This window comes from Penicillium alfredii (genome assembly GCF_028826965.1).
Source record: "Penicillium alfredii strain IBT 34128 chromosome Unknown utg000002l_segment0_segment0, whole genome shotgun sequence".
NCBI classification, from domain to species: Eukaryota; Fungi; Ascomycota; class Eurotiomycetes; order Eurotiales; family Aspergillaceae; genus Penicillium; species Penicillium alfredii.
This window is the reverse complement of record NW_026622699.1, coordinates 396,616-422,540: the sequence shown is the minus strand read 5'-3', so window position 1 is coordinate 422,540 and position 25,925 is coordinate 396,616. Positions and strand designations below refer to the sequence as shown.

Genomic DNA, 25,925 nt, shown 5'->3' with positions numbered 1-25,925 from the left:
TATTGTTTTTCTTGTTTTCACTGGAGCCTCGCCAGAGCGTCACCGAAGCGGGGAACCCTGTCACAGTTGGGGTTATTCTGAGCATCATCTAGATGGGTAAAAGCATGTACCCTCTTTGGAGCTGCAAGATGAAGGGCTAAGAAAGCGAGAGCTGTGCATCACTCGTAATCCGTTACCATGAGGCAAAGAGCACTAATGCATTGACGGACGCTTCAAGGCTCCAGAGCCTCTTGATTGGGACCCTTTCCAGTCAGATAATAACGGGCGCTTATTGCGGTCAGATTATTGGCGTGTATAGCCGGCTGAACATTGACAACCATGTTCCATGTGACTTTATGTGACGTGATTATTCCACGGGGAGGCTATGCACCTCATGATAACCCAATACGAGGGGCGGCGCACAGCTCCAGATTTCTTAGCGCTGGGCCCACTTGTTTCAAGCTAACGACGACACCCGTGAAGTCGGTATTTTTGATCCACCAATAGAGTTCTCACATTTTCGTGATTCTCATGCGCACAGAGTCAGAATATGATTTCTCTTGATAAATGTGGTGTTATCAATGATTGCTTGGGACGAGGAGGAAACAGTAAACACCCACTATGCGACCGGAACTTGAGGCTACGTCGTGCCATGCACTGTTTGGGCCCGTCGCTCTATCCGATCGCCTTGGAATTTCTAGCCATCAAATAGTAACAATTTAGATACTCGATATGCGGCCGCCGACCCTTTCCACATTTGTCATTGGCCGTCGATCCTTCCTCGGGGCTTTAACTTGAGACAATTTGGCGCCTGTGTATGTGCCATGTCCCCTCCGGATGATCCATTAATGAGAGAATGAGCCTCCGACTCAAGCGTCTGTCCAATAATATCTCCAGTAATGGATGGTGCTGTATTTCAAAAATGGGGCAATTCCATCATGGAAGACCTGCCTCGTACAATTGAAATAGAACAGTTGTCACGGACCCAGCTGCAGCAGTGCTTTAGTGCAGGAGGAGATAATGATGAGCGCCGATCAACCATGCGGCGCACGTACACTCTGATGTGGCCTGACAAGGGTACGTATCATTTTTCCCTCCCTCCCTCTTTCCCTCCATCTTTCCCTCCATCTTTCCCTCCCTCTTTCCCTCCATCGCCTTCCCCTCCCTCCCTCGTCTTCCCCTCCCTCTTCCCCTCCATCTATTTTCCACCCCTTCTCATCATGGCCCAGCCTGCCAAACGACGGCGTTCTCGCAAATCACTCACCAGTGCAGAAGCATGGAAGCAAGTAGAGAGCGCTGCTCGCGGACTTGGCATTTCCTGGCATCTGGGAAAAAAGGCTTCCAGACAAGTTTCCGAGGCATTCTTTCTACTAAATCATACATCAGAGTCTACTAGTCATCACAAGTATCGACTCTTTCTCCACGAGGTGCGTCAAAAATGTGGGCTACAAGGCGTACGTTTGTGTGCCATTGCTCTTGGTCAAAACAAGGTTAGAGATATGAGTATTGCCCACCGGAATGCGCTCATCTGTAAGCTGGGTGAGGAGGAGTACCAGCCATTGATAAACAATCCATCATTTCCCAGCTTTGCGGACGATAATCAAGTAACAGGGCTCTTGGAGGGTAAGTATTTGGCCCCTAGAATCTTCTCACTGTCTTTGAAACAAGCCCAACTGATAAAGCCCAGAGCAACCATCCAAAGTAAAACGAACCATTCAAAGCGAAGATTGCGAGTCTTCGCCGTGTTCAACTTTAAGTGAAGCAACCAGCTCTCAACTTGGTTTTTCTACCAACAACGGCGAGGCCGATCGCTCTATTACTCCCATCGGACATCTAGTGAACTCTGACTCTGTGTTCTTTGATGATAATGGTGTCCATAAGGAAACCCCAAGAGATTACCGTTAGTTCAAAGCCCTAACTACTTGTTATTTATACCTCCTAACCGGAATTCAATAGCTCGCCAGGACAGTCTTGAAATCGAAAAGCACAAAGTGTCTGGTCCAAGCTGTCGCTCAGCCCCTTACCTTGCGACAATTGACTCCCGCTTTTTACCAGACGACTGCCAAAATGATACAGATATTACCAACACACAAGAAGTTTTTGAGCATGCCTCCCTTGGGGGCATTGCTGCTGTTTTCAAAGGACCTATATGTGGTGCTATCAGAACAACTTCTTTTCCGATAAATGGGAAGACATATTCGAAAGCATCAGTAACAACCGTTTTTCCTCCTTGGGGTGGACCCGTTGACTGTCTACTGAGTCTGGATATTTGTGAATCAAAGGTGCAATCTCTTGCAATGGCTCTATTCAATGCGACGGTGAAATGGGTAGAAAATTCTTTACATATTGGCTTTGAAGGAGGAACAATCCTGACCGTTCCCAACTCTGAAGTTACTTTGAAAGGTGTGGATGATGAGGCTATTGCCACAATGTTCGGTTCCGAAATACAGCACGCGATAAAGGAGAGCCGCATTCGTCTAAGGGAGTTGGAAGAAGGTAAACTGAAGACTGAATGTGTGTCGATGATAGTCACAGAGAAAGGCGCCATTGTTAGCCTATCACTTGGGCTGGTTCGAGGCTTAGAAATACAAAAGAAGCTATATACCTAGAATGCAAGTCACAATATAATGAATGAGAGGCTTCAGACGCCTTCTGTCACTTTCCCCTTTGTAACATAAAGTTTAACCCCTTCTCGAGCGACTCCTTGTCCATTCCGCATGCCAACAAGTTTCCTTATTTGTTCCTTCCCTTCCTCATCGACTTCGTAAACAGTGACATTGCTTCCTTGCCAGTACACCATTTGGCCTTTTCCAATAATCATCGTCACACGATTCTCGGGCACGTTACTGAAATCTGTGGAGGGATCGAGTGATTCTTCTTCGAAAGCCTGACAACATATTAATCTGGGAAATATCAAATGAGGTAAACGTAAACTAACCATTTAATCTTTGTAATAGTCAGCTTCAATGATAACAAGGTTTCTCTTGCGCAATAAAATAACGACGAGCCACAAAGAATACCTCCCAAGGGCGCTTTGTGTGGAGTAAAGAGCAGACTTTGCTAACTGCGACCAGAATGAGCTGCAAGCCAGTAGGGGAAGAGAAGCATGGGGTATGTTCACTGTTTTTGTCCAAAGGGCTCGTTTAGCGGATTTGCCTTGGTAGCCCAGTTTGGTGAATCAGCCATAGTTGTCGTTAAGAGAGTGGTGAAGAGTTCATGAGATCCGGAAATCGTGTGGGACGGGTTCACGTGACACCAATTTGGACAAGTGCCCCGCGTTGGGCAGCGACGGGAAGGTATGCAGGTGAAATTAAGATATGCCGATGCATAAAACTCCCCTTCCGGAGATTCTGAACAAAAATTTGGATAGAAGCCCATTTATACGTGCAGTTTAGGTCCGCTAATGCATACGGAGCAAGAAATATTCGACTATATTTATGCCGAATATTGCAGTGAAAAGGAATATCTCCAAGAGAATTGGCATACCATCTTTGGGAAGAACTTGGAGGATGGACCTGCTCTTCTCGTTCGAAAAATGACATTGGCTGCTAACCGTTTTTGATGCTCAACCGCTCTTTTAAGCAGGCAGATCTAGTGACAGAAAGTCAAGGTTCTACAGCATGTGATGACTAAACGGACATATCACTGATATTTTAAAAGCGCCTCGAGAAGTTGATTGAGACTGGCTGAGTATCTGAGTTCCTTTTTTTCCAGTGGCCTATCGCTGCTTTTTCAGGAACCTGGATGTCGAATAAACGAGGCTCAATGGTGTCTCCACTTTGACAATCTTGCGTAGAATGAACCGACTCTGCTCGAGAGGCATTTCCTAAAGAATTCATGGTTAGAATATAAAACAAATGGGTATTGCAACAGTGAGAGGATTACTGGAACTGGCTTCGAATGGCTGTAAGTAAGAATTCAGTTCTTTGGCTTGACCAGCATACTCCGTTTCGGTGCCCCAAAGAGAATCAGACGAAGAATTATCTTGAAAGAAATCACGATTCTGAAGCCAGCGTTGGATCAGCCCACGTAGCGAGGGAATAGGGAGGCAGTCCATCAGGAGCACTCTGTATGTAGAGAATAGTCTATCTTCTAAATCCAGGGAACCAAAGCCTTTATCAATGCTACATCTCATATCCCATTTCCTGGTACTGATCGCCTACGCTAATGCACAACATATGGTCAGCTACCTGCTAGGGAAATAGTCACAGCATTGCTGGTTAAATTAAAATTTCACGCAGTACAATTAGCTCGCTATTCCTGGAAAGACGGAGGCAAAGAGGGAGGGAAAGATGGAGGGAAAGATGGAGGGAAAGATGGAGGGAAATGGAACAAGGTGGTTAGGCGCACAAAGCTCCGCTGCCGTTGGAGCTGTGCTGGTCTCTGATTTGTCGATACTGCGGGGCACAATTGACAGGGCAGACAGACTAGCCCAGACATTTTTTCTACAGGACGGGGCTGCGCCCAGACACGGCTGATATGCACCACCTAAGTTGTGCTTCCAAGTTCATACTAAGCTCACAGTTCCACTATGACCAACTCCTACCTAAAACAGTATTTACAAAGGAACATCACGCGAATTAGCGCAGCCTTCTGTGATGTACGTATAGACAGGCCTGCATTGGTACTGGCTGACGACATTGAATCAGGTGGATTATTTGCCGCAGGCACAATCACTCCCTGGACATGCATCCAAGTTCACGCAGATACATGGACGACTAGGGTACAAAACATATAAGGAGCAATTCCTCTGGCTTTCGTCGACATTTCTTCATCCTTATAACAGCACCAATATTTCTCAGTCGTTCAATCGCAATGAATGCAATCAATGGGGCAGTTCTTACGACAGCCATTCTCCTCAAATTTCTCTTATTGATATATTTTTTCCCGGTCTCAGTCTGGCTTCTGCCCCGGTACAGCAGCTCCTTGCCGGCAACGTGGACAGCTACACTCGACTCCTATGTACCTTGGGAGTGTTTGTCCTCTTCACCCGCTACGCAATTCACTATTTTTGGGAACTAGTGAGAAGCTACTTCAGTTCGTATTTCTCCCCGTTGCTATGATATCAGTCTGACAGTCTGCAGCTTCAACACTTCATGTCTCATATTATGACGAAGCGTACGATATGCTGGTCGATTGGATAGCTCAGCAACCGTTCGTCCACAATGCCCAGTCATTAATAGCTCGTGTGCGATCTCCACAGCGGACAATCATCCAAAACCAAGCGAAGAAAAAACCTTTGACATTTTCTCCCTGGGATGGGTCTTTTCCTTTCTGGTATAAAGGGCATCTGCTCATCCTTCATTGCGCGGCCAAGGACCATCGAGAAGACATTTATATCTCCTCTATTGGCCTTTACCCAAACATTCTCAAAGAGCTTGTTGAAGAGTGTCGAGGAACATATCTCAACAACATTAACAAAAAAATCACCGTCTTTGAGCACCGTGAAGGGGACTGGAAGAAAACGAGGCTGAGAGCAATTCGACCCATCTCTACAGTTATCATGGACAAGAAAGTTCAGGATGATCTTCTGAGAGATGTGAAGGATTTTCTGGGTGAAGATACACAAAAATGGTACGCCGACCGCGGAATCCCCTACCAACGAGGCTACCTTTTACATGGACCTCCCGGGGCCGGAAAATCCAGCTTCAGTCTCTCACTGGCGGGGGAATATGAACTGGATACGCTTCAACTGTCAGGTATTTCCGACAGCAAGCTGATGAAGCTATTTGCTGAGCTTCCGCCGCACAGTATCGTTCTCCTGGAAGATGTCGATGTCGCCGGGATGGGCCGAAGAGACGATGTGGATACAGATCAGGAGAACAATCCAGGCCCTGGAGTTACCCTATCCGGCCTTCTCAATGTTCTTGATGGTGTGTCATCTCAAGAAGGTCGGGTGCTCATCATGACGACCAATCATATCGAACACCTTGACGAAGCACTTATTCGGCCTGGCCGGGCAGACAAAAAAGTGTATTTCAAGCTTGCCGATAGGAAAATTTCCGCTCAACTTTTTCAAACAGTCTTCAAGCAGACGCCTGACCACAAGCAAGCCAAGAAACAATTCGGCGGCGAGACAATTGAGAGGCTTGCTAACAACTTTGCTTCCAAGGTGCCAGATGAAGTTTTCAGTCCAGCCGATGTTTTGTCGTTTCTATTGGAGCAGAAAAACTCACCCTTTGATGCTGTTGCTGAAGTTGAAAACTGGGTGGCGAAGGCGAAGACAGCGAGCCCACTGAAGAGAGAGGGTTCTTGGGTAGAAGAAGGGCGCTAAGAACAAGCAAGAGAGGACAAGCGCAACGGAGAGGCAAACGAGCATTTTCCCAAGTATACCATCCCGACGGCATTTGGTTTGTGGACAGGACTTACCTCGCCAATTGGGTGTTGGTTGGAATGCTTTGAGGCGTTTCACTATTTTTCATGTCAGCGGGTTATTTCCCGGCCCATTAGTTATTTTGCTACCCTGCCAGTCTTGTTTCTTGCCCCGTTGATCTTCGACCGCCGCTTTTTCCAGTTGTTTCCTATACTTTCACTCCTTAAATTTGAACGCATTTATCAACTACAACCTTTATGTAAGCAATGGCTTGGAACTCTATCTAGCTAAAGCTCACCGAGTATAAAAGCATTACGGAAGACATTCTAGCAAACCGGATCAGCGTACGAAATTATATTTACAGAAACGCATTGTCATGCATTATGCGATGGCTAAAAATTATGCAAACCTAAGCAAACTCTCACAGAACGCGTTAACGTTTAACATCTCAGCTCTGACATAACCGTCTCTCTGTTCGTGATCGCTTTGAAGTTGGGGGACATTTCAATACAGAACGATAAAAGTCGATGATCAGCACCCGGTCAAGCTCCTCATTCCAAAGGATACTATGACGCCGAAGATTGTGGATGATTCCCAAGGCTTGATTCCTTTGTTCGATCTGAGAATCTCCTGGCGAAGCCAAGGCGCCAGCTCCATCGATACTGTGCTTTCCCATCCATCACGAGCATATGACGAATCTCTCCAGTCTGATGAAGGAAGTAAATTCTAGGATACCTGTCCTGCAGTCCGAGTAAACAGCGCTCAGCAGGGTGCAAAATCGAGCGTCGACGCGGTGGAACTGACTAGGCCCGTGTTGTCCAACGCCGACCACTTCACGGGCGGTATCCAATGAATTTGACACGTTAAGGGAAGAACATAGAAAATGAACAAAGGGGAATCGGCGCGATATCCCATCTTGCTAGGCGCCGAAGCATCGATGATGTTAATGATGTTAATTAAGCGGCAGTACCAAAATGAAAGAATAAACTTCTGGCCAATGATTTGATAGTACAGAAATAAACCGAATCAACTAATGGGTCATCCACGGGGCTGAGGTCTGAGGTCTGTCATTTGCAGACAGCAGACGAGCTAGACAGGAGCCTTTGTCTGCTTTTCTCCACCCCGACGCTATGAGCACGCCATATATTGCCCGACGCTGGCTCAAGGGCCCGAGGGCGCTTCAACCACTTCACGTCCTCCAAGTCGACGACGACCAAACGGCCACCGGGGTCATCCCACAGCATATTACGCCACTCACTGTCGCTGTGCACAACTCCGCGCGACCGAAGCACGGCCAGTGCTTTCTCGCGCTCCTGGTGAAAGAAGCTGGAATTCCGCTCATTGATGACATGCTGAAGACGCGTTCCAGACCAGCTCAAGACCATCATCTGCGCCATTAATTCGCCATGATACCAATATGCGATGCGAGGCATAAAAGCCCCGAGACAAACAGGGATGTGCTGTCCCTGTAGGCTCCGGAGATAGTAATAATTATCCACTTCCGCTTCAAGGCGGTGCTGCTTCTCCACAGTCGTGGCTTTAATGATCACAGTGTATCCGCGCGAAAGAAGGGTGGCTTTGATAAGATATCCTGTCCGACCACAGATATGGAGTTGTTCGAAACCGTGGTCTCGATTTCGGCTAAGCTGGCGATGAAGCTGGCGTGTGAACTCTCGCGGTCCTATGGAGTGTCTCTCACGACCGTGGAGTTCCCAGTTGGGGCACTTCTTATCCAGAGGGCGTCGGCTGACTATGCCATGAATGCAGGCAATGGTGCAGTATGGTCGTGTGGAATGCCCGTCTTTTCGAGAAGTCTGCTTGTTGTCTCGGCTAGATCGCGTCTTTCCGCTTTCCCTGCTTGATTGGGTTTTATTGCTGCGGTCGCGGCTCGATCGACTGCGCGATGCTGCTGCCGCGGATGGCGAATGTGATTCCTCTTCGCTGACGTTATCTTCAGTCGACGAGTGTTTCGGTGTAGAAACGCCTGGTTGACAACGAGTGCGAGAGCGTGTGTTGTGTATTTTCCGATCTCGCTTCCAGTGCGAGGGCCGATAATTAGAGGCTGGCGGGTCTTTGCGCAGGGTTTCGGGAATTTCTCTCAACACGTCCAAATATTCAACTTCCCAGGTTGTCAGGTTTTCGTGTGCCGCATCGTTCCACTCTTGAGAAGGAGCGTCGGCAGTCAGCGCTTGCAGGGTGAACGCAAGTACCTGGCCGATGGCGGTCCGGTGAAGGCGAAATTCATCGTCCGCCTGCACGTCTTGATTCGGGATACACAAGTAATATTGAACAATGGTGGGATCATTCTTCGGGATTTGGAGGAAAACAAAAGCCTCTCCTGTGCAAATGTAACCGTATCGAACTCCACTGTCGATCATGTATGAGAATATTTGAGTGACCACGGCGGCAACGAGGCGGGTAGCGTAGAATTCAAAAGTGTCACCCTCCTGGTCAATGACATCCCTGGCCAGATCAATCTGGCGTAGACCCGCCACTAATTCGGGGATCGTTACTTTATGTGGCGCTTTGAACTCCACTGCATGCACCGGTATGTGTCGTTCATTGGCCACAATATGCACGCAGAATTGGTCGGCGCGGCGATTGCGTCTTCGTCCAGTGCCTTCCATTTTCTGCCCCTGCGCTGCGCCTCTCGCTCTTCCTCTGGCTCTTCTGGACCTTGTGTTCGCCGGCCTTTGAGGTGTCCGCGTATCCCGAAGATTCATTTGCCCCAGACTGTTCTCTAACAAAGTTTCCGATGAGTTCGCGCGATCGTAGAAAGCAACTCGGCCTTGGATTCCAAACTCATGGCGAAGAGCTCCATCGTCTCGCAAAGCATGAATGACTTTTTCGACGAAGTTATCCACAGTATCTCGCTCAAAGTTCCGAAGCGACGTCTCTGAATAGATTGGGTTGTTCTGGATATTCGTGGCGACATAATCGATTTGAGTATCGGAAGGGAATAGTGGGCGCGAGGTAAAGGCAGCAGTGCGGTCGAGTTTGCTCCAGACTTGTTGTTGGAGCCGGGGGAAGTCAGGCCAAGGGACTATGCGCTTGGGGTAAAGTCGGTTCACTGGGTCGGTCGCGTCGCCCTGGGTCGTGAGGGTAGCATCCGTCTCGACTCGGATCGCTTGAGAGAGAGATTTATGGCAGCGATCAAGAAGGCGAAGTAGGGTATTTGGTTGAAGTCGTCGTTCTGCCTCTTCTTGGAGTCGCTCTGCCTCTTCTCGCGCCCATCTCTCCTCTTCAAGCTGACGTCGGAGCTCTTCAATGGTTTCGTCCATCGATTGTTGAAATCAGTATTCAGTAGGTAGTAGAATGATGCAAATCAAAGTCAACATGATTTGGGTTCGCTGTCTGACGCGGAGAGTGGCCCTCCAAAGCGAAAGACGTCCAGTTGTTTACTGGCTTACTCACCCCTCTTGGCGCAGTCCTCAGCTCTCAGGCATCAAGTTGGGTATTTTGACCAATCATAATTCTTGATGAGAGATGCTGATATCATTGGTTGGCGCTACTCCTTTCTCCACCTTGGAGAAGCAAAACGCTCGGATAAGATCGGATTAGATTGGGTCGGGCCGGCCATGCTGAACCAGATCATCCTCTCACACTCAGGCTAAGACCGAGAGATACAGAAAGGAGAGTGTGACGAATGTTGTGATCTAGAACATAGGACAGATCAGGAAGGAATACGCATGGAGGGAAGTATCGCTCCTAGAGGGCTAGTAGTTCCTAGAAATGAACAGCGCTATCCAGGAGGCGAGGCAAATGTTTCTGGTACAGGAGGGGGGTATTCATTCAGGTGAATTATTACCGCATAAACGCACTTATACTACATCTCTTTGTCCGTCCAATTAAAGCATATCGAGGTATGAAAGCGGGTCACTTATTCAAACCTCAAAGATAATAAGTGGGCTCCATCCGGGTAGCTGTCTAACTTGAGGTCGCACGTTACCTGAGTACAGCTATTATTCGAATATCCACAGCAACAAATACGGTCCAGCGTTTTGTCAGTCAGCTTCACAAACTTCGAGAAAGCCCCTCTTTGCATTCTCAGAGGATGAATGCAACACATATTGCGCTTGATGAGCAGCGACACGAACGAAAGGGTCAAACGGCATTATTGACTTAGTGGCTTTCACAGAAACTTTCCATGAGGTGCAGCTCTCTGTCCTAATATCATCATGGATTACTTCCCACTGGAGGCGGACGTTTGCAGGACCATCAGGTTCTGAGACCAGCATTTGGTTCAGCGTACCAGTGACTTGTGAGTAGTCTAGCCACAGATTGTCGATAGGATCGCGGATACCGTAGGTGGTACTCCAGTCGTCCGAAAAACGAATCTTGCCAGCAAACATGCCTAGAAAGTCTCCCTCACGCACAGGGACGATGGAACAGACGAACAAAGAGCTGTCATCTTTAGGTAGGAGAAAAGTGAATGCGGACTTATCTCCCCTAAATTCTGATGCTAATTGGGTGTCGTAGGGTGCGCATATCACATCAGGAGTGAAAGTCTGCAGACCATTCCCTTGAAGCTTTCTTCTTCGCTAGTGAAGGCCCATTCATTTTTAGCATTATTCCAAGAGGGCTCGTGAACTTTCAGCCTTTCCAGAACTTGGGGGTTCTCAAGATCAGATAAGCGCATGAAATCACCTTTCGCGAGTTTGAGAGCCCGTGTTTCCAGTTGTTCGATGTGAGGTCTATGTTGGGCCTCCCACTTCATCATTGCATCCACAAGGGAGATTTCTGACGTCTTCGGATATCCCTTGCAGTAGCTGTCGAATTCCTTGGTGCGGTAATAAAGGACTTTGTCAATACCGGCTTCGCGCATTTGGAATAGGTTTTTCCAGAAAATACGGCATTGCCGTTGGTTTTCTGAACCCAACCCGTATCCAGCATCTTCCATGAACTTCTTGGTTGCAGCTTTTTCCGCCATAGTGAATCCATCGGCGGGTCCTTTTGCGGGCGGCAGCTTCGTATGATCGAGCAACGCAGCACCCTTGAGAATTATTTTCCAGAAAACCGTTTCGTTGTATCGATTTTGCAGACCCTTTCCTGTTGCCAAAGCATTGTCTCTGCGGATGACGTCAATTGCCTTCTCATAATCATATTCCGAAATCTCATCAACATATTTCTGGATCTTGTCAGGCTTGGTTGTTGTTGGGGCACCGCTCGTTCGATGTCCGTAAAGTGCAATTGTGAAATTGACCCTCGCGCATTCGAACAATATTGATGACATTGCTTTCACTGTATACGCGGAGTCTGCTTGATAGGAGGAGGAAATGTCGACGGGGATATCCAAATGGTGGGTACTTTTCATATGGCCGTCGTCAGGCTAGATCAAAGGACGTTAGCCTCGGGTCAAGGACGTAAACAAGTTCGTCAAATGGCAGAAGTGGTATACCTGTTGACCTATATTCTGACAACCCACCTCAATAGATTCATCGGCAATTCTGTCGGAGGGAGACTTATCACCACCTTTTCTCGAAAGCTTCGAAATGGGCCGCTTTCTTCTCTTCCTTGGTTCTACGCCTGCGAGACTTGTATAGTTCCTTTTCGGTGCATTCATAATCCGATAGGAGCCACGCTCTCTATGTGGTGAAGCCGGAGGCGTTTGTAAAGCTGAGCCGGTTGTTCGTAACGGGGACTCTGTGGTGTTGCCGTCCTGGCTCGCCAGATGAGCTAGGAGGACTAGAATTACGGTCAACACTCATTCCATTAGCCAATCGAGTGTCTTAACGTACCGTCATTATCGACTTTAGAAATCAAGGAATCAATATACTGTTCGTTATGATCGACGCCAGAAGACGTGAATGCGTCCCGGATAGCCTGGGCTAGAAAGCCTCGGGTGGTCTCGTCCATGATCTTTGAAGACTACGCTGCGATCGAGGACGTGCACGACTCCTGCACATTAAATACCAGCCCCTTCATTTGCTCTGGAACTTTCGAGCAGACTGATCGACGAGCCAAGTCCATCTGGGTGGGGTTGTTGACAGGTATAAGCCAATCATGTATCCACACCGTCTCCTTATCCAGATTTAGCAGTCCTGGGCCGTAGATCTAGACCACATTGTGAGGTGACGTCATTTCCTGGTCTGAAAAAGTCCCCTCCCGGGGGGATCTACGCCGTGTCCAGTTCACGGTTTTCAATATCACATCGCAGCTTCGTGTTGGTAGCTTGAAAGAACGTTGGTTTTGCAGGTAAGATTGAATTGACTGTGGTTGAGCAGTGGCCTGCTTGGTGCGCCGAGGAACGAAATCATCTTTTTACGGGACCCATAGGCGCAAATTTCGGAAAGACAATAGGGAATGAGATGAACAGGGCTGGTAGAAGAAAACATTACCCATAGCCTAGTGTATAAGACCACGAGCTGAAAATAAATGTCTACCCATCGGCTTGTTGAAGCCATCACATTCGTTGGTATTGATTGAATGCGAAAAAACGTGGCCCAGCAAGGAAGTAGTGAAAAGCGTTGAAGGATGAAAGTGACACGGGACTGTTTTAAACGGTGACTCAACTTGGGATGAGGTTCTAGCCCCCATTTCTTCGTCGTGCTGATCTGCATCACGTGCGTTTCCTAATAGTCGAGGGCCTCCCATGTTGTATCACGTGACGGGATACGTTTAAGGAACCCTTGAATTCCAAATTGCTGGTTCAGACTCTTTTTCATGGCACCTCCAAAATGTTGTCATATCTCTGGCGATTTTACTCAGAAGCACTCGCTGCATTGCGATACTTCGGTTGTCTCGGTTATCACGCATTTTTGAGGCTAATGGTCTGGTCGGTGTCGCCTCAACATCTAACTGCGACACATACACTATACAGCTGCACCCTCAACGTGACTTGAAAATAATGGGAGTTGGAGCTTCTGCTCAGGTCTACGAAGTTGATGACCAGATAGTTCTCAAGACTTCTTGGGTATTCGAACAACCTGGGAGTAGTGCCCCTGGCAACGATCGATGGCACTACGCCTCAGACACCCTCTTTCGGTCCAACTTGTTACAAAACGAACGAACTGTACTACGACTGTTTCAACGACGGCCACACCCTCACATTATAGAAGCCATCGATGCCGATCAACCTGAGGGAATTTATCTCCGCAGATATCACTCGTTGTCTGAAAATAAAATTCCCGCTCAGCTTCATCGGATTCGCTGGTACCGTGATCTTACCGACGCACTTTGCCATATCCACAGCCTTGGCATAGCCCATGCAGATGTACGGATCGACAATGTCCTCTTTGATGAACATGACCGTTCCATTCTTTGCGATTTTAGCGCCGCCAGCCCTCTTGGTCAGCCAAATCCCGTTTTTCCGGATCTTCCACTTCCAATCAACGGTCCCTCGCCGACTTTATCTGAGGCGACGGATATGTTTGCAATGGGGTCGCTTATTTTTCAGGTGGAGCATGGAGCCAAGCCTGGGCTGTCTGTTGACAGTCATGGTACATTGGTTCTGCCCAAAATACGAACCGATCATCAAATCCTTGATACGATCATTCGAAAAGCTTGGCTCGGGCACTATAGCCGCACCTCAGAGATGCTAGAACACCTTAATTCTATTGATACGAACGGTGCTCGCCGTGCTCATAGTATCCAAATTTGTTCGGGATCAACGGAATCGTTGAGAGATCGCATCAGAAAATGGAGGGAGTGCCGTGAGAATAAGTTTGGTAAGGGTTATCCGTTATATGATGTCTACCCTCTTGGTGGCTAACGGGATCTCTAGGTTGTGTCCTCGATGGTATACTCTCAGAAGATCAATTGCAGGGCCTAGTTGACTGCTATGGTTTGGATAAAGATGCGGATTTACGTTTCACTGGTTATCGGGCACATTTGTAGCTAAGCGAATGTATAAGTTAAAGGGCTAATAGCATGGCAAGGCCCTAACATCAGAGGATCCGGAGAGTTCGGAAAAACCATGGACCGCGATCGACTTCCGTCAGGTCGGAGACGAACTTGGTCTCCAATCCTCGAGAACGTCCCAGCGACTCAATCAAATCGACCGTGTCCGCGCCAAAGGGGTTGGCGATCATGTTGCGCTACCTCAGATAGTGGTATGCGGAGATCGATCTGCTGGCAAAAGCTCTGTACTGGAAGGAATTAGCGGGATCCCTTTCCCTAGACAGGATGGTTTATGCACCAGATTCGCGACGGAAACTGTCCTGAGACATACGCTGCAAGCGATTCGCATGACTGCAACTATAAACTCTCATTCTTCGCGAGATGATGAGGAGAGGAGGCGCTTAGCCTCCTTCCAAATGGAATTCCGTGAATTCGCTGAGCTTCCCGGGATCATCGAAGCTGCAGGTCAGTTTATGGGTATTCGTACCTCGGAAGATCATGCCGACGCTCCCGCTTTTGCCGCCGATGTTCTACGACTGGAGTTAGTGGGCAATACCGGACTGCATTTGACGATTGTTGATCTACCCGGCTTGATATCGGTTTCCGAGAATGAGCGCAACATGCAGCTTGTTAATGATCTAGTTTATTCTTACCTCGAAAGCTCGCGGACAATCGTACTTGCGGTTGTTCCAGCAAGTAGTGATGTTGATACGCAAGGCATTATCCAACGAGTCCGTCGCTACGATAAAGATGGGGTTTGAACAGTTGGGATCATCACAAAACCGGGCCTGATCAATGCCGGAACGGAACAGCGGGTTGCACGTCTAGCGAAAAATATGGATCGTACCAAGCTCAACCTGGGATTTTTTCTGCTCAAGAACCCGGCTCCTGCCGAGTTGCGGGAGGGCCTGTCTCCCGCTGCCAGGAAGCGCGCAGAGCAAGCTTTCTTCTCCTGTGAACCATGGAGTAGCCTAGGACTTGATCCCTTGCGTGTTGGCATCGAGAACCTTCAAGTGCTCCTCCAAGACCTTTTGGATAGTCATATTGAACGTGAGCTCCCGAAAGTACGGAAGGAACTACGGGAGCTCCTCGAACGAAATAGCCAGGAACTTGCTGGTCTTGGAATGGAGCGAAATACTGCTGGCCAGATCCGGATATATCTGACGCAGATTAGCGCCGACTTCCATGGGCTGGTGCGAGCTGGAATCGACGGCGACTATGGTGGTCGGGATGCGAGTTTTTTCGACGTCTCAGATAAGGACTTTACCAATCGGCTGCGCGCTGTCGTCCATCTCGAGAATGAGAAATTTGCGAATCACATGAGGGAATACGGTCAGACACGGAAAGTTGTCTGTCGAAAAGACGACCAGTCCCTCGAGTCAACTTCTTCTGATGAGGATATGGAGCCCTCTCTAAACAAAGAGGGCCAGATCCTTGTTAATAAGGAAGAAATGGCCGCATGGGTCAAGCAAGTAAGTGTGAAGCCCATCGGGCGTTGATCAACTCTTAATGATATCAGGTTTATCACCGGACACACGGCAGGGAATTACCGGGAAACTATAATCACGCCCTACCTGCGGAGCTTTTCCATTCGCAATCCATGCGCTGGGGCAAGATCGCTCGTGGGCATGTTGACGCCGTCGCGAACTTGGTCTCCACGTTCTTACAAGCAGCAATGAAGTACGTGATCAAGGATTCCAAAGTCCGCCAAAATGTCAAAAACTGCGTTGAGAAGTCTGTTCAAGGGAATGTCAAGATTGCGATCGATGAATTGAACATGTTGCTTGAGGACGAGGCGCGCCAGCCTATCACGGACAATATCCAGAAGGCTCGAGGTGATCAGTCAAAGAACCAAATTCAAGATTCAATGTACAATGCCATCCGAACCGACTGGAACGGGAATTTCCGTGTGAGCAAATCGTCAGACGAAATAGAAAAGCTCGTCACTTCACTTCAGCAAAGGGTGGTTGTCGATATGACGATGCAGGCCTGCTCCGAAGCGCAGAACGATCTTACTGCATACTACAAAGTCGGTATACCCTTGGAGCAATGTTATTCTGCTCTAATATTAATCTTTTCAGGTTGCCATGAAAACGTTCGTCGACAATGTTTGTAGACAGGTCATTGAACGACATATCATCGCGAAACTCTCGAGTGTTTTCGAACCCATTCTTGTGAGCGGATATGAGACTGACGAATTGCTTCGGATGGCTGCAGAATCCGCGCAGGTCAGTGTTCGCCGGGATGAAGCACGTCACTTCCAGGAAGTGCTAGAAAGAACTCTGGAGGATCTGAGTGTTTGATTGGGCAGTTGCGGGCTCTGGGTGAGGTTTTTTCTCACATGGTTTTTACCTTTACCCTTTTGCGAATGTGGGGGCCTATATATGTCATTCCATTTCTCATACTTTACTTGCTTTGCAATCTTTAATATTTATATTATGCTTATTTTCCATTTGAGCACTTAGTGGCATTATTGATATTATAGGTCAACCGGCTGTGGTTACTCACCGATTTTGACAGACCCCAAGAGATCCAAGAAGACGTTCTTATATAGGTGCCCTGCATATGTGACGTGCAAGACATCATGAATATACAAGAGACCTTGCAAAACCTGCGATTCTCTCAGTGGAAAACGAGTCGTGTCTGTACGGAAACTGACCTCTTTGCATATAGTGGCAATGTGAGCCTTCCCAAGCTGAGCATCGGAGCGCAAACATGGTAGAGATATTTCCATTAGCTCGTATACCATGTAAACAAAATTGGAGTCCACAAAGGCGTCCCTTAGTTTCACCACATTCGGATGGCTCGTTGATATCAAGTTTCGAGTAATCTTTGTCTTAGGGATTCTCTGTTCTCGAATCACGACGAGATCAGGAGACAAGACAGGTGCTTGGGCAAGGAAAGTTGTTTCTGATGCACCTAAAGTAACGAATCTTTTTTAGATAGCCCAAGGAGAGCTTATCTTGCAGAATGCATTGCCTTGTCGTTTCCCTTGAAGATCCTTTTCCTCTGAAGACCTCTTTGGTGGAGGTATTTTCAACTGGTTCGGGAAATTTCTAGCCAATTCACTATTGGCAGCACTTTGAACGTCGTTGCTATGCGGAAGCATTGTACATCGGGTAGCTGTAGGAAGCCGAGACATGTTATTTTTGGTCATGGATATAAAGGGGAAATATTAGAACGTGTGAAAAGTTCAAAACCTCATTACTTGAAACTGGCCGGGGCTGCAATTTGTAAAGTGAGAGCCAGAGGTAGGGACAGTGGAAGTATCATCTTGTCCGCTAAATACCCTAACACGGCGGCTCGCCCTCGAAGAGCTCCGCTACTTGGGTGCGGCTTGATCTCATAGTGGGGGTCCGTAGGGTGTGTTCGTGGGCGAGTCGCTGCTGCCATGGAACGGTTGTGGCTCAGCCACATACAGACACCGATGGCACATCAAGGCAGAAAGTAAATAAAGTATGAGCTTTTTGCTTGCTCACGAAGATATGAGGGAACGTTGAGAAGAATAAAAAACTCCATAAGTACATTATAGAACGATTTTTCGCCACATCTTAAGGTCTTTCACCTGCTTTTGCAACTGTCATCGCTTTCTCCGTACCGATATTTCTTCTCTGGTAATTTGTTCAAATTCCTCGGGTGAAAGGTGGTATGTATAGGTCGGAGAGAATGGTGTCGTCGGTGCTGCCGGTCCACTGGTGGCTAATGTAGTATCATTCGATGGCCAGTGTTTCAATTCCTTGTAGGAAACGGAAAGGCTGGTCTCACAGTCCACACCGAAGTTTTACACAATCTGTCTTCTCTTCTCTACAACCGGATCAATAATAGGTTGATGAAAGAGTCCATCGAAGAACATGCCGTGTTATAAGACGTGGAGGAGACGTTTATCGGGTTCTGCTTCAAGTGATGGTCACGTCCGAATGGCACTCATCGCAGTGAATATTGACTGAGATTGGCTTCCACAGGGCCATGTTCTCCAACCGTCGCAATCAAAGGGGCAAAACGTAAAAATGGACAAATGGCTAAAGGTGCAATGCCCTTTCCTACACTTATACACTTTCAGTGGGACAAAGTATTAGCCAATCATAGCCGAACATTGTTGCGATCAAATAACAGTCACAAGTCTATTACCACAGCATCTTATGAGCGAACCCCTGAAACCGACTCCTTAACGTAATCGGTAAGCGAGTGGGACATGTACATACATTAGCTTTACCTCAGGTGACCTAGATCAAGTCAGCTCATCCTAAATTTGCAGGTCTGGGGTTGCATACCATGGGTATGGGACCTCATCTAGTGATGCAGAAAAAGCTTTATCACTCCTCGACCCATATCGGGTGCTTATCGCGGAAATCGGCTTTTCTATTATTATTAATCTGCGACCGATAACTAATCTTAACTCCTAATGATTTAAAGAGCTAGAGATCGGTGTTCGGCCGCTGCTTGAGATCCGCGTCTAATCCCATTCTAGCGTCGGATTTCTCCCGTGTTTGCGAACAAGCACACATACCATCCGACTCCACGTCGCCAGAGCTCGAGACCGAGATTGCTTAGACGCCGCAACACCTCGTGGTCCACTCTATTTAAGACTATCCGCGAGATGACCTATTACATCGACGTCTTTGCCTTCCTCAACCAAATCTGTGCTATAGACGCGATTAAAGGGGCCGATGTCGTGAGAACTAATATCCAGTCTTGTCTACGCGAGGGGTGCACTAGAGTGGTACACGGCAGAGCTGGAACGCCACGCTCTTCGATCCCTATCTCTTACCGACGGCTGGTACAAGTCCCTGGAAAAGCGCTTTAAACCTCGTTTTATGTCCGCAGCCGCTCCGTTTGGTCTGGAGCCGCATAAATGCTAGACTCCAGCGGGATATGGCCGAGCCAAACGCTAGTTAGCACACGGTCGTATTATTAATACAGGATATGGATCTTCGCCACGGCTAAACTAGTACCGGCACTACCCAACGCGACCGGGCCCTGAATTGGAACTATCCTGCTAAGAAAAGCGCCGCGATCATGCTAACCTTCCTCACTAGAAAGCTAACGCAAATACGAGCGGCGGACGACAGCCGCGGGACCGAAATTATAGAGCAGTAGCGAACCCAACCCGCTCCAAAGAGAACGGCGGTCAGTTCCAGGATCTGCTCGTGGAAATGGTGATGGGACCGCCGCGCCAGCCATGGAACAGTAACAATCAGCTCCAGCGCGCCACAGCTTACTACGCCGAACCGGACGTTCCTATCTACAACGCCCCGCCGCCCCCTCCATCCGCTCCTCCTGATGCCTTCTGGGCGGAGGGTTTCGAGGGTACCGAGTCCGACGGCTATGAAGGCAATAACGCTGACCACGGCGATGACTAGGCCCAGGTGCCTCTCGGTGTCGATATCCTCACGTACGAAGGTCCCCGCCTAGACTTTGGTATTAAGGAGGCCCGTATTACGTCCTGTACGGGCCTGGAGTTCGCGATCTCCGTCTATACGAAGCAGTATCATACTTCTGAGCGACCCGTGTACGCAACAAAAGCGTATCGTGACTCCTCCGTATTCAGTTGGCGCCGTTCACTCCCGCGTCCTGTCAGAACTCCCCTTCGAGTGGGATTACCTCTTCGACGGCTGTCACGACGCCATGATTTTCTACTCCCACTTCTTCGACGCTAACTTTTGCTTCGTCCGTGCGGGGAACGACACGACACGCTTTTTTCCCCAGTGATCACTCGACACGCCCGCATCGGCGCGTTATCTGAACTGGGCAGTGTAATCGCGCACGAAGCCGAGCCCGAAGTCGAAAAGCTCGCCTACATGTCGCCTAGGGGACCTCCACCTGCGCCCCTACACCACTCCGCGAATGAGACGACCCTTTCCAACGGGGCCACGGTATATGGCAGGCGTAAAGTAGACGCAGTGCGGCCCATCGCCGAGATCGTGGGCAAGCATAAGACCGGGGGTGAGCACTTCGGCGTCTTCAATGTCCCCGGGGGTCACTGGACGCAGATTCCGCTCGCGGACGATTGGGGAGGGCGCATGCCTCGCGCGAAAATCTACTTACTCAGTCCGAAGAATCGGGAGGTTTTGGGCACTACGTTTGATCAGCTACTTCGGAAAGAAAAGCTAAGTCCCGCCACTAACCACACGCCGGTGGCACACCCTGTCTCCGTCGTCTGACGGACGGTGGCAACATCTAAGGGCAGATCTCGAAAAGGTCGCATGGTCGTGGACATCCGCGGTCTAACCAAGGGGCCCCAGCCCAACAACCACCTGATGAAGTCGCAAGTCTATCCTCCACTTAGCCCGTGGCAAGCGCTACGTTACGGTTACCGACCTATATATGTCCTTCTACTACTGGCGCGTCTGGCCTGGGCACCAAAACTGGCTTGCCGTCATCACGCATCGCAGACAAGAATCTTCAGCGTCTCCATGATGGGCCAATGCAACTCCCCAACATACATGCAGCGCCAGCTTGGTATTGAGTCAAGGCCATTGAGGACCTCTTCCAGGCGTATCCTGACAACATCGTCATTGTGTCCGAGATGCTAGAGGACAGTCTTAGACATCTGGATGCCTTGTTTACCCGCCTGGAGGAGTTCTGGGGCCCTCCAAAGCCTACCTCGGCTTCTCGTCTGTGTCGCTGCTTGGCCAGTGCGTTAAGGGTTACACTCAGAAGGCCGAGCCGTTACAGTTACGGAAAACGGAGCTACTACGAGAAATTCCTGTTAAGGATCGCCGGCAGTAGTGGAGCTTATGCACATAGGTCCATATACCCGATGTCGAAGAGCAGCTTCCAGTCTGTTATGGATTCAAACTTATAGAACGTTGCATCCAGATGCGCATGGAAAGCTACTGGCTATAGGCTATGTCAGCAAAATTTGACAGCGTGCAGAGCCACAAGCCAACCAATTCATCATTTCATGAGCCTATCAATCATCCATACAAGACCGTGCATGCATAAGCAGGAAATAGGCTTGCAGGATGTAACTACTCTACGGACGCAAATGCAGGTACTATAGTCATTGTTATTGGTGAAACTCTATATATTCGCATGAGGCTGTGCCATGGTTCTCACACTAGAAACACACCATATTCCCATTGATTCTATATAGCCAAGATGCTGACACCAGTGGGAAAATACAGAACAAATTTGAATGAACACAGACTGAACTAGATCTAGGCCATGCGGGAGGATATCAATGATAAGGAACAAATCACAGAGCTTAGGACATTGTCTAGTGTCTTTACGGTATCTCTGGTGGCGTTTCTCTTTTGTATATAGGGCAATTTTCGTTGTCCTTATCCTCTTGCTAGTCGTGGGCATCTTCACGCTTATAGGGAGGATAACTTACTTTAGCTTCGATGGGCAGATGGACATCTCGCGATATAAACAGTTGCGTCATGACCACATAGTCCAAAGATTCCTTGTATATTTTCATATATCTAATTTATTTAGTATTGAATTTTTCCCTCGATTGCTGAATTATATCATTCTTACTGCTCAGTTTTCTCGAATTTTGACCTGAGATCTTTAACACTTGATCTGAAAAATATATCATTTTCTAATTATAGAATCGTTTTAGCTTCAGTTAATTATAAGTATGGTACATAGGTACGCAAGAAGTCTTCTTTTAATTTAAGGTCAAAGATTCTTTAATTTTGTTTTGTGTATATCCCTAATATAGGATAGATGATCTAGATAGTGAGGCATGGCTATTACTAGTGATTCCTATAAGTATCATTACCATAGAAGATTTTTTGCCATTAAAGACTTGAGGACCATGTTCAAGGGGTTTGGCAGCACGTACCGAAACGATTCATTTAGTGAGGTGTCAATTGATGATTATTGGTGTGATGTTATTGCCTTTCCAAAGCTTTGATGAACGAGTCATGCAATTCAAGACGCCATATTTAAGAGGGGCCATGGGGGAATAGGGATCCTAGCCCCCCGCCCCTATACGTAGTCGAACCTATAGCACTTCAGCTCTTGAGCCTTTATCTCTCAAGGTATTTTCTGATCTCAAAAAAACAGCCCCAAATAAAGGCGAGGGACTTCAGTGTAGGGGAAATGTACGCGACAGGGGTGGGTGGGTATATTTCTTACTGGCCGGCTCCTTTTGCCGGAGTTTATTACCCACCACGAGCTCCTGGGGGCTCATGTAATTCCCAAGGCTACTTTAGCCTCTTGTGTTTGGTGGCTACGCCTGATTTCCAAACCGCTCCGAGGCTAGAGGTGATGGTGGTTGCATAGCCCGGGGTGTTCCACGAGTGAATTCACACAAATAAGCAGGGATAACCGCTCCTATTATCCCTAATATGTTGTCCTCTATCACTATATCTCAACGAGAGAATATACCTTTGTCGGATCTTGCGTATAAGCTGACGGTAGCTATGACAGATACCAATATACCTAGATATTTCAGCTAGAGATACGATCGAATCAAGTGAAATCGAAATATAGCCATTTGAGCCCAGCTTCCAAGGACAGTCAGTTGATATGACCCATCTTAAGATACATTGAACTCATGTACCACAGCAGCGTGTTACCGAATAGCAGCATGGGCTTTGACTGTGCCTTGTCCAGCTTCCCTCGTGTTGAGGATACCAACTTTCCACCAAATAATCTCCTTATTGGCGCGATAGAAGACGCATACCAAGCGGCACAAGACGAAACAAAGAAAGAAACCGCGGTTCGGAGTTCGATACCACAAACATAAAGTTGTCCATTAAACAGAACTTGATACACCCTAATTGCCTGAAGCCCCTGTGGTATATCAGCAAGAAGCTGTTGGAATGCGTACAAGTGTTCCACCCAGCCAAATAGGTCACATGGGTTCACACTTGGTGCGGGAAGACATTCGACCGTGAGCAAATCCACGATTTTGGCGCGGCGTAATACACTAGAGATAAGCTCCCATCTTCGATCGAATGATGTATATTGGGTTGGAGTAAACGTCGTAAAAACCTTTTGGATCATGGCGGGCCATTTGTTCTGCGGGCAGCTTTCGACATTAAGGCATCCATAAAATTGCGGTAATTTGAGACACAATCCACTTGAATATTCCAGCGCTTGTGGGTCGGAGCAGAAAAAATTGATCAAACTTGATGGCGGAAGCATTTTGAGAATCGTGAGAATAATCTCAGGAGGCAGCCGCAACAGAGGCGCCTTTGCAGAGGTGCATTTGGGCAGTTGCCCCGAGTTTTCCTGGCCTGAGAAAGAAACAACCGGTTCTTGTGGGTCAAAGCAATCTGATGAACACTTAGCTTTAAGGTTATAGATCATTCATGAGTCGTGAGTCGACTTACCAACAAGGTCAAAAGGTTCCCACGCACCAAACCTCTCCCGATCAGCCTGGAGCGCCTGGCACAGCTTGAAAAGACAGGATGGGTTAATATCTAGATCGACTTGATCACTTAAGAGGCGATAGCAAGACGAGTGAATCAGAAAAATAGTCGAGTTCGTCATTTTAGAGCTTGTAAACGATATCAACGCCATGTCCTCGGTAGCTGCCGGATCAACGATCTTTGGTCGACGATATTCAGCATTTCCTATCTTTATCTCGCCTCGCTGCAAAAAGACTATTCGGTTGTCAGCTATCATTTAAGGTGAGGTTGAGTGATGGTCCTTGTCCATACCAGCGACGCAGCTTTTGGTCCATTGTTGGGAACCTGTATTCCCAGAACAGGGCATACATACACCAAAGGAAGGCCTCAAAATGATCGAGATCAGCCATCGCGTTGCAAGGCTCACCCAGTCAAAAGGGTTATGTTGGTAGCCAGGTCCGCTCGCTCCCCCTTTAGCACAACGATCAAAGTTTATCTCGTTTGCATGATAATTTGCTCTGTTTACAACTTTTACAACAACTTGCATCAGGGATACCGTTGCCAGACAGTCGTCTATGTAACACGGCCTTGGGCACTGCATATATCCATGGGTGGGGTTTTGTTCGAAGGCAGGTTGATAAACCAGACGGATCGATAACTAACTAACTAGTTAACCCTCCCGGGCTACCCGACTGTAGGCACACAGCTTAACGTAACGGGCCCAATAATGCCAACAGGGCCCCAGAGATCAGTGGAATATTTCACCGTTGTTGGGCCTATGTTGTATGCAAAAGTAAAAATTTCTCATCTAGTCTTTTACCCATCTATATTCTGTGTTCTATCTACCCCCTTCTATCATCTTCTCCTAGTCTAGTCTAGTCTGGGTTTCAATATCTGGCCCTGTTCTTTGAACGACACGTGACTCTCCCTCATTTGAACGAGCGGCGCAAGCGCAGCCTAAAATCCTTGTTTTTACTAACCATAGTCGCCCTTTCGAAGCCGAGCCCCCAGCATTGGCAGCTATTGGTCCTCCACATATATACACAATTTACCATAGCTACATCTATACTCAGCCTCCCGTTCTCATGGTCCCCAGCTTCAAGAGAAAGGGAGGACGCAGGGACAGAGGCCCAGTCTCAGAGAAGAGAAGAAAGGGGGCGAAAAAGCATCTGCTTCAAGCCCCACCGGCACCCGAACCAAAGAAGCTTCCAGAGTGGATATTCACGCCGTACCGATGCTCCCTGGTACAAGGTAGTTGGCAGGTCATCGGGGTGGACCCGCCCGCAACCCACAAGCACCGGACCTTCTCCATATGTCGAAGAGGAGCCACTCGTGAAAGACGACATGCCAAGACCTCCCACGCAGAGACAAAAGGAAGGCGAATCAGATTGATAACCTTACCAGGCAAGCCCCAAACCAACCGCAAAAGACTCGTCGTCACTTCGGAAGGATGCCGCCAACGAAGAGATTCATCGACAACCACTACGACTGGGATGGCGAGGGGCAGACGCGCTAGGGCGCGAACAGCGCGGGGAACGCAACATCCAATCGAGAGTGAAACATAGGCAATAGCCTCACCGTCCCCGAAAACGACGCCCACATTAGGCCTGGACACGGCAACCCCAGGACAACCCCAGCAAGACGACCTGGGTTCTCCAATCTAATGCCTGGGCTTCAATGAACATCGCCATGGCAGTCACGCTCCGAGACCGTGCTATCCAACGATACGAGTGGTGGCAGTGCAGGAACACTGGGTGAATGATAGCCTATGGTCGAAGCCACCTACTTCCCCCAGAGACGACGGCGCAGTTCAACCATATATGGCCTGGCTGGTCCGGGGGGAGGCCTGTCCGTCAAGAAGATGCTGACATGGTAACCGGTGTACATTTCCAAGGTTTGGCCCACTCTATCTCGATATACATATTGGGGAAGTGTGACGCAACTATCTCTGTCCACAATATCTACAACCCGCCCACAACGATCGACACTACCGGCGTCAGAGAACTAAATAATCCCCCATGCTGTCGGACGTGGTACAAAGGCCTGGGCCCTGTAAGCAGTGTATGATCGTTGGGGACTTCAACATTTATGACCCGCTCTGGGCGGGCCACCAGCCGAGGCCCGAACCACGCGGGAACACTGAGAAGGAAGAGCAGCTGAAGTCGGTCAGCGAACAGCACCCGCTTGAGGGGTCACACTAGTCGGCATGACCACTCGCCCTGCGAGAATCAGAGGGGCAAAGGGACCCCCAACAGACCCGATTAGGTACCCAGGAGACATCCTTGCCAGCCTATCGCAGCCGACGTGGCGCGAGGGCCACATGGAGCAGCGACGGTAGGAACACATCCAAGAAAATCAACAACCCCACAAAAAACATCGTGCAGGCAATGCAGGCAGGCATCGAGGCGTGAACAATGATCATGAGGGTCTCCCCGTTCTCCCGGGCTGGCTACACCACAACATGCCGGCACATCCAGAAGCAAGCG

The 25,925-nt window shown here is 48.5% G+C and overlaps 7 protein-coding genes across 7 annotated transcripts; 5 read left to right on the top strand and 2 right to left on the bottom strand.

Annotated features, from left to right (window-relative positions):
- Positions 1-4,510: 4,510 nt before the first annotated feature.
- NUU61_001358 (BCS1 and AAA domain-containing protein) lies at positions 4,511-6,253 on the top strand (the record flags this gene model as incomplete). The annotated part of the gene is made up of 3 exons (XM_056651940.1): positions 4,511-4,579; positions 4,629-5,016; positions 5,064-6,253. The coding sequence occupies 3 exons, from the start codon at positions 4,511-4,513 to the stop codon at positions 6,251-6,253; spliced, it is 1,647 nt and encodes a 548-aa protein (XP_056515207.1).
- Positions 6,254-7,359: 1,106 nt separating this feature from the next.
- NUU61_001357 (uncharacterized protein) lies at positions 7,360-9,573 on the bottom strand (the record flags this gene model as incomplete). Its single annotated transcript, XM_056651939.1, has 1 exon — positions 7,360-9,573. The coding sequence occupies one exon, from the start codon at positions 9,571-9,573 to the stop codon at positions 7,360-7,362; it is 2,214 nt and encodes a 737-aa protein (XP_056515206.1).
- Positions 9,574-10,781: 1,208 nt separating this feature from the next.
- NUU61_001356 (uncharacterized protein) lies at positions 10,782-12,148 on the bottom strand (the record flags this gene model as incomplete). Its single annotated transcript, XM_056651938.1, has 3 exons — positions 10,782-11,621; positions 11,718-11,977; positions 12,031-12,148. 3 exons carry the CDS (start codon positions 12,146-12,148, stop codon positions 10,782-10,784), a joined length of 1,218 nt encoding a protein of 405 aa, XP_056515205.1.
- Positions 12,149-13,139: 991 nt separating this feature from the next.
- NUU61_001355 (dynamin GTPase) lies at positions 13,140-16,434 on the top strand (the record flags this gene model as incomplete). Its single annotated transcript, XM_056651937.1, has 5 exons — positions 13,140-13,959; positions 14,183-14,886; positions 14,944-15,603; positions 15,651-16,160; positions 16,213-16,434. The coding sequence occupies 5 exons, from the start codon at positions 13,140-13,142 to the stop codon at positions 16,432-16,434; spliced, it is 2,916 nt and encodes a 971-aa protein (XP_056515204.1).
- A 2,569-nt stretch (positions 16,435-19,003) lies between these two features.
- Positions 19,004-19,491, top strand: NUU61_001354 (uncharacterized protein; the record flags this gene model as incomplete). The annotated part of the gene is made up of 2 exons (XM_056651936.1): positions 19,004-19,022; positions 19,172-19,491. The coding sequence occupies 2 exons, from the start codon at positions 19,004-19,006 to the stop codon at positions 19,489-19,491; spliced, it is 339 nt and encodes a 112-aa protein (XP_056515203.1).
- A 438-nt stretch (positions 19,492-19,929) lies between these two features.
- NUU61_001353 (uncharacterized protein) lies at positions 19,930-20,292 on the top strand (the record flags this gene model as incomplete). The annotated part of the gene is made up of 1 exon (XM_056651935.1): positions 19,930-20,292. One exon carries the CDS (start codon positions 19,930-19,932, stop codon positions 20,290-20,292), a length of 363 nt encoding a protein of 120 aa, XP_056515202.1.
- Positions 20,293-25,457: 5,165 nt separating this feature from the next.
- NUU61_001352 (uncharacterized protein) lies at positions 25,458-25,640 on the top strand (the record flags this gene model as incomplete). Its single annotated transcript, XM_056651934.1, has 1 exon — positions 25,458-25,640. One exon carries the CDS (start codon positions 25,458-25,460, stop codon positions 25,638-25,640), a length of 183 nt encoding a protein of 60 aa, XP_056515201.1.
- Between the last annotated feature and the right edge of the window lie 285 nt (positions 25,641-25,925).